The following is a 16,078-nucleotide window of genomic DNA, read 5'->3' as shown; positions in this document are numbered from 1 at the left end:
AATAAATAAATGAAACATCTAGAATGACATAATCATAATCTTGCAATGCAACATCTTAACAATAAAATATATAGGATGAAGTAGAAGGAGGAGAAAGTGATTGATTTTAAAACAACATTAGGTGGGAAATTTGGTCAATTGACCCTTAAATAAACATCACCAAAAAAGTGACTTAATACCCAACTCACTTTGAATTTTTTTGACAAATGGTGTTCTCTTCACTTCATTTTCTCCACACTTTACTTCTAAGAAAGGAACAAACCAAAAAACTCATCTACACTCTTCCTTTGCCTTTTGCTATTATTCTCTTATCACAAGCAAATTTTAAATCTTTAACTTTATGAGTTTTGAAATTCGCGATAACAATCTCAGATACTAATAATTAAGGTATTTAATATTTTAATACACTTAGTAAATTTCTTAATATATATATACATAGTTCAAATTAAAGCTATTAAATTTCACTGAATTCATATGGCATATTACTGTCACCAACCACCATTAGTTATGTACAATGTTTTACGTATGATTTAAATGAGTTAACAATCAAAACATATTTAAATTATCACTTTTTGCGAGTTTTACATTTCAATCATTGCTATTTTGTTCTTTTTTTCCTTTCATATGAATTATGACCATTTATGTATTAAAAGACACATAATTGAGTAGATAGTGATAGTTCGTATTAAAAAATAGAACAACTGATATTAGACTTAATCAATTTCGAGAAATGTTTTAATACATAAATAAAGATAATTCAACTAGAAAAAGGGAACATAGAACTCGCAAAAAGATAATAATTCAGATGTATTCTTGATTATTAACTTGAGCTAAAGTTATTAGATTCTGTCCAATCGGTACTTAAAAGCCTACCTCTGCCCTTGACACCAACAGCCATTAGCTACCCCACCCCCATGCCCACCCCACCACCCAATTACCCAAATATTAGAGCCACCCATTTCTTTGTCCTCCATTTCTAGCACAAAGAACAAGAGCCTACCTTCACTACACACAAAGTTCCCAACTTTCTTTGATCTTTCACCTCAAATCTTGAAATGGATATCAAATTTTTCATGTTTTCATTCATTCTAACCTCACTTTTCCTCATTCTTATCTACATACCTACCCAATTTTCCCACTCACCCATCACCATTTTCAAGCCAAAAAAAACCTACATAATCTCAAATACCACAACTAACCCTTACCCTGTAAAATTTGCTTACTTGATCTCTGCTTCTAAAGGAGATGTACCAAAGCTAAAAAGACTTCTTTTTTCACTTTACCATCCTGGTAATTTTTACTTGATTCACTTAGATTTAGATGCACCAGAAAATGAACACCAAGAAATTTCAAGATTTGTGAATGACAACTCTGTTTTTGGAGAAATTAATAATGTTTGGGTTGTTGGAAAGCCAAATTTAGTGACATATAGAGGACCAACTATGTTAGCTACAACACTACATGCAATGGCTATGCTTTTGAAGATTGCTAAATGGGATTGGTTTATTAATCTAAGTGCCTCTGATTATCCTCTAGTTACTCAAGATGGTATGGTGAGTGACTTTTTTTTTTGTGATTTTTGACTTAAAGATTGCATTTTTATCAATATATTTGTAAAAAAGAGCATTTTTTTTCATGTGGGGTTTTGAAATTTCAGAGAAAAAAACTGTTTTTTATGATTCTTGATTTGTGTTTGAGAGATAGATTCAAGTGATTAATCTTTTTTTTTTCACATTTTTTTAAAAATTAAAATGGTTAAAAGAATGTTTCTGAAAATGTGGTGAAGAAAAATAGTTTAGTTTTGTTTATTATATACTACAATAAAATCTATGAATTCTTTCAAACATTTTTTTTTTGTCATAATGTATTTTTTAACTTTTTTTGTTTCATGATCTCAGATCTGATCCATGCCTTCTCTGACTTACCAAGGGATCTTAATTTTGTACAACACACTAGCCACATGGGGTGGAAACTGTAAGTCCTTTTTTTTTCTCTAAATTTTAAATGACACAAATAACTATCATTTTTTCACGAGTTTCACGCATTAACTATCGGTTGTTTTATAGTGATAGTGTAGGAAAAGAGAACACTTTATCAGCTTCGAGGTGTGTTTTAATACATCGATGTGATAGTTCAGGTAGAAGCATGGAACAACTGATAGTTAGGGTGTGAAATGATTCGTTAAGAAGTTGTGTTTTTAATCATTAACTTATTTTAAATTGTTTATTTATGAAATTCCATAGTACATATCAATTAAAAAAAAAATCTTAATTTATTTAGGAATAAGAGAGGAAAGCCAATTATTATAGATCCTGGTCTTCATACTCTAAACAAATCAGAGATTTGGTGGGTTATCAAGCAAAGAAGTCTCCCAACTGCTTTCAAGCTTTATACAGGTTATTATTTATCTTTATCTTCTTTTAACTTTTTATTTATTATTTGTGGCTCCAAAAAATTCTAAGAGATTTTTATAATATAAAGTATAAAAAGTGAAAGACATTACAAGTGAGATGTGACTCTTGAAGAGAGCAAAAGACCACAAAAAGAGAGACTAAAGTACTACTTTTATTTAACTACCTATATCACCTAGGTGAGGAGCAACTTTTTCTCCTAAGACTATCTATTACGTTGCTTGGATCCTTCAAAAATATTGTTGCACTCACACACGTTGAATCTTTAAAAAATGCATGGGTCCCTCCAAAAATATTGTTGCATCCACCTGTGTCGAATCCTCCAAAAATGAAGGGTCACACCCAAGATAATCATAAAATAAGTTATGTTGCTCGGACCCTCGAAATTGTTGTAACACAAACTTGTATCAGATCCTCCAAAAATGCATAGTTTTTGAAGGATCCGACACACACCTCATTAGGGAAAAGCTAATTAACACAAAAGGGTAAGTAGTTGGAGAATGGACTAGTGGTTACTGGTTTGCTTATATAGATTTGGCAAATCCTCCCCTTGACAACTACAGTAGTTTTTAGAGTTGAATTAGGCTCAATGTCTATATCTTGTCATGGTATCAGTGTAAGACTCATCCTAATTATCATTTCCGATGTTGAGCCCCCCTATCAAATTGCTCACGCTCCATATATCCAGCCTTGGGTGGAAGGGGATCAAGAGTCTTACATCGGTTCTTTACGGGATGAGTGATAGTATTAAAAGATAATAAAAAAAAATAGTTTGAGCTACATTATCAAGAAAATGCACATGTTAATGCCGTTAACACATTCTTTGCACTTGGTTTAAGGGACATTTAGTTCAAGTGAGAATTTCTACATTATTTTGATGGCATCTTGATTCTGCTAATTTTTGAATTTGTTCGTAAGACTCAAGATTTGCTTTCAATATGGCTTCTTGTGTCTTCCGCTGTTTTCAACATGACTTCTTTATGACTGTATTTGCTTTACATACTTGATTTTTGATTTGTTTTACTTGAGCCGAGGGTCATGTTGAAATTTGTTAACAACTACCAACACAAAATCTATTTACAGGTTCAGCTTGGACAATATTGTCTAGATCCTTTGCTGAATACTGCATAATAGGCTGGGAAAATCTTCCAAGAACTCTACTTCTTTACTACACAAATTTTGTGTCATCTCCAGAGGGTTATTTCCAAACAGTCATATGTAACTCTGAGGAATACAAGAACACCACAGTGAACCATGATCTTCACTACATTACATGGGACATACCCCCGAAACAACATCCAAGATCCCTCGGTCCGAAGGATTACAGGAGAATGGTCTTGAGTAACAGGCCATTCGCTCGGAAGTTCAAGAACAACAACGTTGTCCTTAATAAAATTGATCGCGATCTTCTTAGAAGACGAAATGGACAGTACTTCTCAGCCGGAGGATGGTGCTCCAATGACGATGCTCGAGGTTGTTTGAATCTACAGGTTGAGAAATATGGCGTTTTAAAGCCTGGAACGGGTGCGAGAAGGTTGAGAACATTATTGAAGAAATTGGTATCTGCACCACATTTTGCTAAGAGGCAGTGTAGATAAGTTGGAAATGAAAATACTTTTGTTGGAAATATATAAAATAAATTGTGGAAGAGGATGTAATCATCCTAAGTCAATTCTTGATAATTGTCACAGTTCATTAGTTTGTATGAGAAAAGGAACATATTATTTTAGGTGTGTACATCCATCCTACGTTCCCTAGACCCCACTTGTGGGATTATACTGCGTATGTTGTGTTGTGTGTAGGTCTGTAGTCCAGTTTTATTGGTCTTCTTTCTTCACACAGTATGAATCATAATTCATGCTATATGATTGAAGATTAGAGGTGTTGTATGATCATTGCTGGTATTATTTCTGTGATCTGTTGTTTTCTGCTCATTGCACAAGGGGCAAGAATTATGTTGAAAGTGACTACATGGCAATAATTGTCTCTCAACACAACATATTGCATGTTGATTCTTGGATTGTAATGTTTGGGTGGGGGGTTTCCAATTTTATGTATCATATATTTCAATTATACTTGCCATCACTTGAGCACTATGGTTTTGGTTTATTATCACAACTCAACTTGTATATCGTTAGAGCTAGAGGGTTTAACTGAACTCAATATTTTTCACATGGGGGTCGATATATGTGAAGAATCACAAAATGTACACAAATATTAGAGTCTGAATCCATAATTTCAAAAGTAATGTGAGTTCACTTCTAAGACCTTTAAAAGTTGAAACCATCAAGTTTAACTCCTGGATTTCAGTACATTCAACTCATGCTAGAACTGCAATTATACTTTCACAAACTTGCAGTTTTACTTGTGTGTATATAAACATGAACATACAAGTTTATCTTCATACAACGACATAACGAAAGGGAGAAGTTTCTCATCATATCATTCCATTTCTCTTGTAATTTTAGAGACCACTAAACATTCTGCTTGCAGGAACTCTTACATTGCGATCATTGTTGCTCCAACTAAACCAGTGTTCGTGTCCCCCTTGGTTAGTCGCTACATGCTCGGCGAAAAGGGAAGAAAGGGGGATAAAAAGTAAAATGGCAAACACAATGTTACTATGGAAATTATTTGAAACAAAAATGAGCAGTATATTAACACATGTGATGTATCATTGAACAAGATCCTTGATAAGTCATTCTGTATCCTTTAACAAATTGTTAATCATAGTTACCAAAGGAACAGTTCCCTTGGTCATTATCTCTAATCTAGAAGTATTTGAAGCATGAGAGAAAAGGGACAGCCCGAAAAACATAAGTTCAGGAAGTAACAGCCGAGATGACAAGAAACCATGCCAATAATGAGGTTCTAGATCAAAAAAGGCATCGAAAAACCTTCTTGTAGCGGATAAATCAAGCTTCAGAAGAATATCCATACCAAAGCAAAAGAATTCTCTTTGACGTCTCCTTTCTATGGGCCACAAATCTTTCCAAACAGATGCCGATAACTCATTACCTAGATGGTCCTTATCAGAACCAAGGTACTGAATTATTGCATTAGCAACGACAGGAGCTGCAGCTAAGGTCCTTGCTACCATATAGCCCGTTGAAGGATGAACCATACCAGCAGTACCACCGATTCCAACTACCCTCTGAGGTATTACTGGAAGGGGGCCTCCCATTGGAATCACACAATGCTCATCTTCTTCAATGCTCTTGACTTTTATACCCAAGTGACTCAAACGAGCCACCATTCGTTCTTGAATATCATCCATACGTAATCCAGGACGAGCTACAAGGGAGGTTTCCTCAAGAAATATTCTGTTCGATGAAAATGGCATGGCATAGAGAAAAGTTGGAACTTTTCTGTTCCTCTCCTTCAGCTCCATATTATTATTAAGATGGGAATCTCGCCAATCCATGAAAAGCATCTTACTTGTATCGAAGGGATGTTCCTCCACTTCTGCCAATATTCCATAAGCTACTTGATACCCAGGATTATATGGCTTATCATACTGAACAAGACATCTAGAGAATCCCGTTGCATCAAGAACCACTGTTGCCTGAATAGTCACACCATCACTGCAAATCAGCATAGATTTAGCTTCCTCATGAATTACTTTTATAACTTTTGCTTGGTGGAATTTAACACCATTTAGTATGCATTTCTGCATCATTTTCGACTTCAGCTGTTTCCTATTAACCCTTCCATAAGGTCTATCAAGATTCTTAGTTCTATCATCATCAACATATACAACAGCACCTGACCAGGTCGCATCAAGGCAATCCAACAAATCCATGGCCTCGAATTCATCCACCCAAACACCATAATTATTAGGCCATATCAATTTAGGGGACGGGTCAATTGAGCAAACCGATAATCCAGCCTCCGAAACCTGCTGTGCAACAGCAAGCCCAGCAGGTCCACCACCAACCACAGCTAGATCTACAACAAGCCCTTTTGAAGGGTCATACATAGGAAGCTCAAAATCAAGATTTTCCTTCTTTATCTCAGGTACAAGCTCCAAAAGAGTACTACTCCTAGCTTTAACACAAACCCCTCTTCTCCAATTCTCACAAAATTTCCTAAAACCAAGCTTCAGAGGCTTTACAGAGCTAAAGGAGCTACCTACAGAGCTAAAGGAGCTACCTTTAACTGAAAATCCATGAAAGGGTTGCAGAAACTCAAGCTTATTTGGGGTTTTCAACAATATATCCATATTTTCAAACAAGGGTTCAAAGGTTCTTGAACTTACAAACAGGATTTCAAGAATTCCCTACTTTTCAATTCTAAACATCAAACTAGAACCAATAGTTTATCTAATAATCTGTACAATGAAAAAGGTCTTTAGAAATTTCTCAAGATTTGCCATATAAAAAAGAATTTCAATTGACAGAAGCTAATACTGGAGTAAGTGCTCACCATGAAGACACCTAGGTCACATAAGAAGTCTAATCCTTTTGTTGTTGTAAAATTTTACAGCAAAAATCTGGTGCTGGTGAAGGATATGCTTGTGGTGAAGATGAGTATGGCCTTTTGAAAGAAACAATGAAGTTGCTATCTTTTTCAACTATTTTGGTGTGGTGTGTGTGTGTGGTGGGGGAACCTTTTTTTTTATTGAATTTTTGGATATGAATTATATTTGTAAAATAAGGAGTAATATTTTGAAGTATAAGTTAAAATTAAAATTGTATTTGAGTGTGAAAATTGATTGACCTTCCATCATTGGGAAAAAGGGTACATATTGGCATATGTACAATCCCATAAATACAATAAATTTGATCATAAAAAAAAGGTTTTAAGAGAGTCAATATCTATCTTAATTACAAGGATGATCGAATTGGTTAAACGTGAGGGTCATCTTAATCACGAGAGTAATCAAGTTGATTAACGCACAGAGTCACCTTAATCATATAAATGGTTGAATTGATTGATCACGAGAATTGAATCTCTACGTGTACTTTCTTGATCGAGCTCGTTTCACGAGGCTTTCCTAGTCAACATTATCCCATCAAGGACTATGGTCCCATTTTTCCCCTAAGCCATAAAAAATCTTGAAGAATTAATACTTCCACCTTTCATCTTCTTCTTCATTTCTCAGTCCATAGTTGCCACTAAACCCCCTCTAAACCCCATCAAAACGACACCGTTCAAATGCTCCGTTCCTGCACTTCCAAACGCTCTCTCCAATCCCTTCTCCACCACCACCACCGCCGCTGCCGTCAGAATCCCCAATTCCCAATCTTCAATCCCCGTCACTTTTCATCTTCTCCGGGACCTCCGTCTTCCGACGCCGAGCTCCGGAAATACATCGGATACACACTGCTCGTCTTAGGTTCTGCTGCCGCCACGTATTATTCCTTTCCATTCTCGGAAAACGCGAGAGACAAAAAAGCTCAGCTATTTCGGTATGCTCCGTTGCCGGATGATCTTCATACTGTGTCTAATTGGAGTGGGACCCATGAGGTTCGAACTCGGACTTTTTTGCAACCCGAGTCAATTGAAGAGCTTGAAGGGATAGTGAAAGAAGCGAATGTGAGGAAGCATAAGATCCGGCCGGTTGGGTCGGGTTTGTCGCCGAATGGGATTGGGTTAACACGAGCTGGGATGGTGAATTTGGCGTTAATGGATAAGGTTTTGAGTGTGGATAAGGAGAAGAAAAGGGTTACTGTTCAAGCTGGGATTCGGGTTCAGCAGCTTGTGGATGAGATTAAGGAGTTTGGGATTACTCTTCAAAACTTTGCTTCCATAAGAGAACAGCAGATTGGTGGCATTGTTCAGGTGATTGATTGATTTGTTCCTGGATGTTTTATACAACTTATTATGTTGATTTCTTGTGGATTACTCCTCTGGTTCAGTTTGTTTGTCTTAAAGAATGCATCTTTACTCTTCAAATTTCAACTTTTCACCTGACAAGTTTAAGACCATGGTACATTCTACATATCTTTAGTTTAGGAACACATGATTCAAAAGTTTTGTACTTTCCTACCCTCTGTGTCCAAGTCAAACCCGGATGAACAAATTGAAATGGAGGGAATAGTTTATTTAATAGATAAAAGTGAAGTGATAGATAATTAGAGGGCTAACTAAAATACATAGTGTTTCCATTCCAAAATTTCTCCCATATATGTGATATTATCTAATTGGGATTAAGGTTCATGTTGATAGGCTTACATGAGGTGATTAGGTCCAATGATTGGTAGAAGTCATTTTAATCTTGCTAGAAATTTTTATGTCAGTAAAGAATGTATAAGCCTTTTTTAAAAATGAAATGGAGCAGAAAATGTTTAAACTTGTATTGTTAGGGAACATGAATGATTGAATATTGTTATGAAATGGGTTCAAATGGAGTGAAATGGACAACGAGAATTCATATAGCCTGATTGACTTGTGGTTGGCTGGTTTTTTTTGCCTCTTTTATACTTCTAAACTATTTTTTTTAGTTCTTAGAGAAGACTACGTAGTGGGTGCGTCCTTGGTATTCAATTCACTCTTAATTTGAATTATTTCAAGCTGCTACATTTGTCTTAACTCTTTCATCCCCAATTAAACTAGGATAATTGACTGAGGGAGTGAGAATTTTTGAGGCTGGGGTATATGTTTTATTATGTTTTGCCTTATTTGTGCTAGTGCTGAAGCTTTAGTTATGGCCTATACATGTATAATTATGCCTTCTCTAGGTTTACAATTCAAGTAGAGTTCCAAAGACCGTTTGAGGCCTGGTATACAGTATACTACATTTGCATACTGGCAATACTTTGGCTTGGAGAAATACTGGATGGTTTTGACTTTACCAAAAAAGAAATACTGGATGCTTTTGAGGGAGAAGTTCTCCCTGTGTATAGATTATAACTTTGCTGTATACTAACTGTTTTGTGGTGGCCAGAAAGTTGTCTCTAGTTTTGATGACATGATGAGTGTTTTGGTAAGCTTATGCATGTACTCTGTACACTTGTACTTTCTTGATGTACATCTACCTATGTAAATAAAAACCTTACTTTTGCATGATCAATCAAAGGAAAAATGTTCAGGCTGGTTCCGATTCATTCCATGTTGTGTTTCAAGGACTTCATCCTATGTGGTTTGTGAGCTATTGCATAGGAGCGGGTGTTTTACCCTGTGCGCACCCAAAGGGTAGCGGCTGCGGGTTTCACTTGTCATCCAAAAAAAAAAAGGACAGCATCTGCTCTTTGCTACTTGTTTGAAGTTTCTACATTATTCCAACTAGCAGTTACTTGATATATTGATTAGTCAGATGGATGTTTTTCTTTTGAGGATTGATTGGGGAAATTCTAAAGCTTTTGTTCCTTTGAATTCAAATTGTTAGGTTGGTGCCCATGGCACTGGTGCCAGGTTGCCTCCAATTGATGAACAAGTCATAAGCATGAAATTGGTTACCCCTGCCAAGGGCACAATAGAAATTTCAAAAGAGAAAGATCCAGAACTCTTTTATCTAGCTCGATGTGGACTGGGGGGACTTGGTGTGGTTGCAGAAGTCACTCTTCAGTGTGTTGAGAGGCAGGAGCTTGTAGAACATACATTCCTGTCTAACATGAAAGATATCAAGAAAAATCACAAGTAAATATTTGCTTTTTTTTTTTTAGTGAATTCTTTTCCCTTTTGGGAAGCTCTCATAGTTGTTACATTGGACCTTCTTGGAGGGTTTCTTTGATAAACAGCTTGTTACCTGTTAATATTAATGTATCCAAGCTAGCGACTTGCAAGCATCCCAAAACCCAGCACAAGGGATCTCATGGAAAAGAATTTAAGCTTTGTTGGTATTATTGTGAGAGACATATGCTTGTGTATTTGTGATTAGTGAAACAAGGATTGCTCATATTTTGAAATATTTGACTTTAAACTTCCCATATTCTACGTCAATTCGAGCTTGCTCGATCTTAGATCCACAAATCTCACTGACCATGATAAACTCCTATTCCTTCAACTCCTTTCAATAGATTCTTCTCAAACTCCCCGTCAGATGTGAATTTCAACTTCCATTTTTTTTTTAATTGATATGGATAATAGCTTGACCACCCATCAACTTTTCAAGTTGATAAAGAAGTTAAAGCTAATGACATCAGCCATCACCCATCAACATCCATTTCTCTATTCTTTTGATTGTCTTGCTGCTCAGTCCACACTTATAACTAGAGCTATAAGCTCTAATTTTTTTCTTTGATGATGAAGTAAATTATATAGATATGCACTCAGAAGATGCACAATAATAGAATATACATCAAGGGTGTGACCTAGTGGTCAATGAAGTGGGTTGAGAACAATGAGATCTTAGGTTCAAATCCCTACAGAAGCAAAATACTAGGGGATTTCTTCTCATCAGTCTTGAACTCGGTAGATAGAGTTACCTAGAACCGTGTTGGCGGGAGGTAGCAGATACCTTATAAAATTAGTTGAGGTGCGGGAAGGCTGGCCACGACACGGCAATTATTCGAAATAATAATAATAATGCTACTCTATCTCAGTTGTGGGATTACACCGGGTATGTTGTTGCTACTCTATCTCTTAGTATCTTCTGTATTTGTGGGCTAGAACATTTGAGAGAGGACAGAAGATAAATAATGAGAAAGAAATAAAATGTTGGAGAAGAGTAGAGATGAAAGAGAGATAAATATAAGTGGTAGGGTAGTTGCTGAAAGTAATGATGAGACTATAGTGTGAGAGTTGTAGTCCCTTATAGGTGAACAATTATTTATCTCATATTGCACACTGACTGGTGCATCTTTGTTGTAGACAAAATCCAGTACAAAACAACTTCTAGAAATGACTTGTAAAAGTAAAACAACTTGCTAGTAATTGTCGATAACCCATGTACCCTTTCAAACTGCAGTATTGAGAAAATCTAGGTATCTCAGTTAAATCTCGTCTAGTGTTTCCTGGACCTGAATGGAAACTGACCAGTAGTTGCTCCAATGGAGTTTATCTTGCCTTCTTGGTTTTAGCAACTTTAAGTGTACTTTTTAGCCTACCCTGGAATGTAGTTGAAGTTTTTGCACTTTCTAAATGTTAATGCTGATGATTTGTTGCACCTATATAAATATGTTATTATAACAGTTTGTTGTTAATGATGATGCATGCTTCACATGCATAGCATGGTGAAGCACATACATTCACTTAATGTCCTTTGCTTGTGAAATAATGCCACTAACATGTCATTACTTCAGGAAATTCCTATCTGAGAACAAGCATGTCAAATACTTGTACATTCCATATACTGATGCAGTTGTGGTCGTGACATGCAATCCTATGTCTAAGAGGAAAGGTCCACCAAAGAATAAACCTAAATATACTACAGAAGAAGCCTTGCAGCATGTCCAAGATCTCTATTTGGAGTCGTTGACTAAGTACAGGTATGGTGGCATTGAACTAGCCTGTAAAACATATTTCAGAACATCTTTTTCCAGGCATTTCTGCATGATGTTCAGTTGTTGGACGAACTTGCTCATGTAGTATCAGCTATTTTCGTATACTGAGAAGCCCCTTTATGCGGTTGACCTTTTCCTGAAGTGGGATTAGCGAAATAATATACTTTGATGGACTAATTTAAGGCAATTGTAAAGATTTAGACACTTGCAGTGATGATATGTTCTGAAAAATATTCATAAATTTGCAAGAATTTGAATTTATTTAGCTATTCTTTTTTAGCCTCACTTGTAAGGTTGTGCTTAACGGACTAACATTTCAATCCCTGCCTTAAAATTGTGATCTTGTATCAAACTTATTCATCATTAGCAGATGAATACAAGTAACAGAGGAAAACGACTCTAAATTAGTTTTAAAATTTGTTTGGTAAGCAAAAGATTACAAATAATTCAGTATGACTTGTATAATTGACAAAGTAAATAAACATTTTAAACTAAACGCGTAGTCTAATTTTTCCACATAAAAAGAGATGTTGGCTATAAACTATCGGAGAAATGTCGAAAATTCTATGTTTCAATTTTTCGAATAATGTTTAATTACTTGGTAAATAAATTTCTTACCACTTTTTACAGAGGTCAAGTTACTGATTCTGGTTCTCCAGATGAACCTGAAATAGTTGAACTATCATTCACTGAACTGAGAGATAAACTACTTGCGATGGATCCTCTCAACAAGGAGCATGTAATTAAAGTCAACAAAGCTGAGGCAGAATACTGGAGGAAATCAGAAGGGTATCGAGTTGGCTGGAGTGATGAAATTTTAGGGTTCGACTGTGGTGGCCACCAGTGGGTATCAGAGACATGTTTCCCTGCAGGAACACTGTCAAAGCCTAGCATGAAAGACCTGGAGTACATAGAGGAGTTGATGCAGCTCATTGAGAAAGAAAGTGTACCTGCCCCTGCACCTATAGAGCAGAGATGGACTGCTTGCAGTAAAAGTCGAATGAGTCCAGCTTATAGCTCAGCGGATGATGATATATTCTCATGGGTAATCTTTTTTTAACATGTGAATCTATGATTTGCTTTTATGAAAAGTGTCCTTCATTCTGGAGACGAATTAATCACCGTAAATGTTGTTGCACAAATTCAACTACTAAATCATGAATGAAATATAAAACCATGATAGATCTATATCTTTATCTGCTTTTAGATAAATTAAAAACCATGACCGATCTTTTGTTAAGAGTTGGATATTCTCACCAGTGTATTCTTTGAATTTGCTTTTGATTGGGCTGTCATGTACTCTGTCATTGGGGTTGAGGTCTTCTTTTTAAGGTTGACAAAAGGAGCTCAGCACATAATGCATGCAAATATTTGTTCATAGTGAGCTGTTAACTAATTTAAGTCCATGGTCCAACTGCATCTTCTTTAGAAAGTAAAAAAGAAGAGATTTTGAGTCCATGGGTTGTGATAATTAGATGAGCTAATCAATGCTGACAGTATCAGGTGGAGAATAGATCTTAAACAGGGTGGATGGGTTTCATAAAGTTTATCTAAACACAATTTAATTTGTTTACTTTGTATTTAGTTTTGGTTAAATACTAGATAACCTTCTATTCAGAAAGTGAAGTCCTCTTTCTGTTTACACCCAAATCTGTGATTATTTTTTAGACCTGATAATTTTGATGCATAGCTTTATTACTTGTTTACTTATATCTCTTCCAATATGTTGCTAGGTTGGAATTATCATGTATCTTCCAACCATGGATGCTCGGCAGAGAAGGCAAATCACAGAGGAGTTCTTCCACTACAGGCATATGACGCAAGCACAGTTGTGGGATCATTATTCTGCTTTTGAACATTGGGCAAAGATTGAGGTATGAGTTATTTCTCACTATCTGTTTATGCCAGTTATATAGGGGCATACAGATACTGCTAACCAAGCAGTTCCTCTTTTTCGTTTTGTTATTTTATTTTACTTTATTATGGGGGGAAGTAGCCCCAAGGGAAGAGATTTCAATGGGAAATGTCTCCATCCTGCTACAAAGTCTATTGAAATATGTGGTGAAAAGAGAATATCTAAAAGATAAGTTATCAGAATATTGGTTCTTCATTTTTGTTGAGGAAACTCTCTGCAAGATAACAGAGATCAGATTTCTCCTACTTCTTCCACTACTTTGCAGCTATAGCTCCTTTAATTGTTATTTTGCAATTCTAAAGAACTAGGAAATTGATGGGAAGATCGAACTATCCTCTTGCACCTGTTCAATGCACTTTGCCTTTACTCTTTAGTTTCTTTAGCTTTTTTATAATCTAGAGCTGATTCAATTCATCAAACTGCTTGTTAGAAGAGGTGTCTTCGAGAAGCAAGCTTCTAAAATTGTAGTGCCTATTATCTAGCATAAGCTCATCCTAGGGGATCGTTACTTTATTATCATTCTAAATTGCCGAAGTCTACATTCTGGCCTTTGGAGCCTTTTTAAATTTACTTTCTGGATTTTGACACTATCTAGCAACTGATATGTTACCAAACATAGTTCTTTGTTCTGGTAACAATGTAGATACTGGGGCAAATAGGAAGACACCCAATTGGTGTTTACTCCTATTCTCTTAAATCATTTTCCCAAAGCACAGCAGTGAGCTTCTTTGTAGTTAATTATTTCCGAGCGCAATGCATCTTCCAACATGAGGTCTACATGTCATGAAAAATATTGGTCATATAACTTTGTTCATAGACGCTCACTTTTAAAATATAAAAAAGTACTAGATAGTCGAATCTCTAAGTAAAGTTGACAATTGGGTACTCAACATGGAGGGTTATGTTACTTCCAGGTTCCCAAGGACAAGGAAGAGCTTGCAGCTCTGCAGGAAAGGCTAAAGAAGAAATTCCCTGTGGATGCATACAATCAAGCGCGAAAGGAGCTGGACCCAAACCGCATCCTATCTAATAACATGCTTGAGAAGCTCTTCCCTTCCTCTGAGGCTGTGTAATCTTGGTTGGTTTACGTCAACTCCTTATCAATTTATTTTTACGATAGTGATCATCTTCATGCCTGTTTCAAAGCAGATATTTTGCAAGGAAATTTTTGTCTTGTATATTGTTGTTCAGAATGTTAAGTTGAAGGAATTGTTATAAACTTATAATAATGCTTACCATGCACTGTATATGCTTGAGGCCAGTGTTTTAAGTACTGATAAAAGAATCGTTACGCGATAAACCACTTGTTATACATTTAAACTTTTCACTACTGTATTTCCTTTTCATACTTGAGTTGAGGGTCTATCAGAAACAACAGCTCTTTATGTTGAATAAGATGGGACTGAATTAATAATTCACCAAACCTTATGCTTAGAAGAAAAAAAACATAAGTGTATGCTTTAGGTGAACATATTTTTTAATCACTTTTGCTTCTTATTGGTACAAGTGAGTAATAATTTGTATAATTTGGAGTTCTCTATTTCTCACCTACTCATTATTGACAATTCACTTCAAAGTTGTTTTGCTTTCTGAAGAAACTGAAACTTGTGTGTGTAAGAAAGCTGGTAATATGAATGACAATGCAACAGATTCTTTGTATTTTATTAAAATACTGAAAAAGAAAATGGCTGGATCATTTGTTCTATGGAAATAATTCCTATAAACACTTGACAGAGCTACCAGCTCTTAGGATTGGATTATTCATGAAAAGTTTAACACGTTTGACTGACAAAATTCAAGAAGCTGATAAAAGCTGTTTTAATCATGTCATCACAATGTAAATACTTTATATAGTTTATAATTTATTCAATAGGCTTCGTTACAAAGATAATAAACGCACTAGGTAAGCCCTATTCTTGATAATTTATAACATCTTGTTACTATCACTTGGAATAAAGAAAATTCAGTGTATATATAAACAGTCATTTTTTCGCAGCTGGTTTGAAGGATGATCATTCACATGGATGAACTGGGATTCATGACCCTCTCAATATCGTTTGAGTCGAGCCTATCATATAAGACTTGCTTAGTACGGTTTACATTTTCTATGTGGTTTGCAGGCTGATGAGTTTACTCGGTGAATATTCACCTGAAGAGTAGAGGTTGTGACAGAGATTGTAGTAGCGGATAATCTGGGATTTTTATTTTATTTTTTTAAAAAAAAGAGAACCAATTAATAATAGAGAAACTTTAATTTTCATTGTCCGGTCATTTCAGACATGTCCGTCCACTAGTTATGTCATGATTTATTAGGACAGATCCTAAAAGAGAAAGTAAAGGAAAAACCACAAACGAAAATTCAAAAA

General features: G+C 35.6%; 3 protein-coding genes across 3 annotated transcripts; 2 read left to right on the top strand and 1 right to left on the bottom strand.

Annotated features, from left to right (window-relative positions):
* The first annotated feature begins 965 nt into the window (after positions 1–965).
* LOC125865927 (beta-glucuronosyltransferase GlcAT14A) lies at positions 966–4,128 on the top strand. The gene is made up of 4 exons (XM_049546189.1): positions 966–1,548; positions 1,899–1,974; positions 2,281–2,396; positions 3,495–4,128. The coding sequence occupies exons 1-4, from the start codon at positions 1,056–1,058 to the stop codon at positions 4,007–4,009; spliced, it is 1,200 nt and encodes a 399-aa protein (XP_049402146.1). The 5' UTR covers positions 966–1,055; the 3' UTR covers positions 4,010–4,128.
* Positions 4,129–5,053: 925 nt separating this feature from the next.
* LOC125865518 (lycopene beta cyclase, chloroplastic) lies at positions 5,054–6,936 on the bottom strand. Its single transcript, XM_049545716.1, has 2 exons — positions 6,837–6,936; positions 5,054–6,741 (listed from the first exon to the last, which is right to left on the bottom strand). The coding sequence occupies exon 2, from the start codon at positions 6,631–6,633 to the stop codon at positions 5,110–5,112; it is 1,524 nt and encodes a 507-aa protein (XP_049401673.1). The 5' UTR covers positions 6,634–6,741; positions 6,837–6,936; the 3' UTR covers positions 5,054–5,109.
* Positions 6,937–7,018: 82 nt separating this feature from the next.
* Positions 7,019–15,030, top strand: LOC125866344 (L-galactono-1,4-lactone dehydrogenase, mitochondrial). The gene is made up of 6 exons (XM_049546695.1): positions 7,019–8,195; positions 9,742–9,992; positions 11,597–11,782; positions 12,428–12,842; positions 13,531–13,671; positions 14,627–15,030. Exons 1-6 carry the CDS (start codon positions 7,569–7,571, stop codon positions 14,783–14,785), a joined length of 1,779 nt encoding a protein of 592 aa, XP_049402652.1. The 5' UTR covers positions 7,019–7,568; the 3' UTR covers positions 14,786–15,030.
* Positions 15,031–16,078: the final 1,048 nt, after the last annotated feature.

This window comes from Solanum stenotomum, chromosome 5, assembly GCF_019186545.1.
Source record: "Solanum stenotomum isolate F172 chromosome 5, ASM1918654v1, whole genome shotgun sequence".
Taxonomy (NCBI): domain Eukaryota; kingdom Viridiplantae; phylum Streptophyta; class Magnoliopsida; order Solanales; family Solanaceae; genus Solanum; species Solanum stenotomum.
This window is presented reverse-complemented; position numbering and strand designations above follow the sequence as displayed.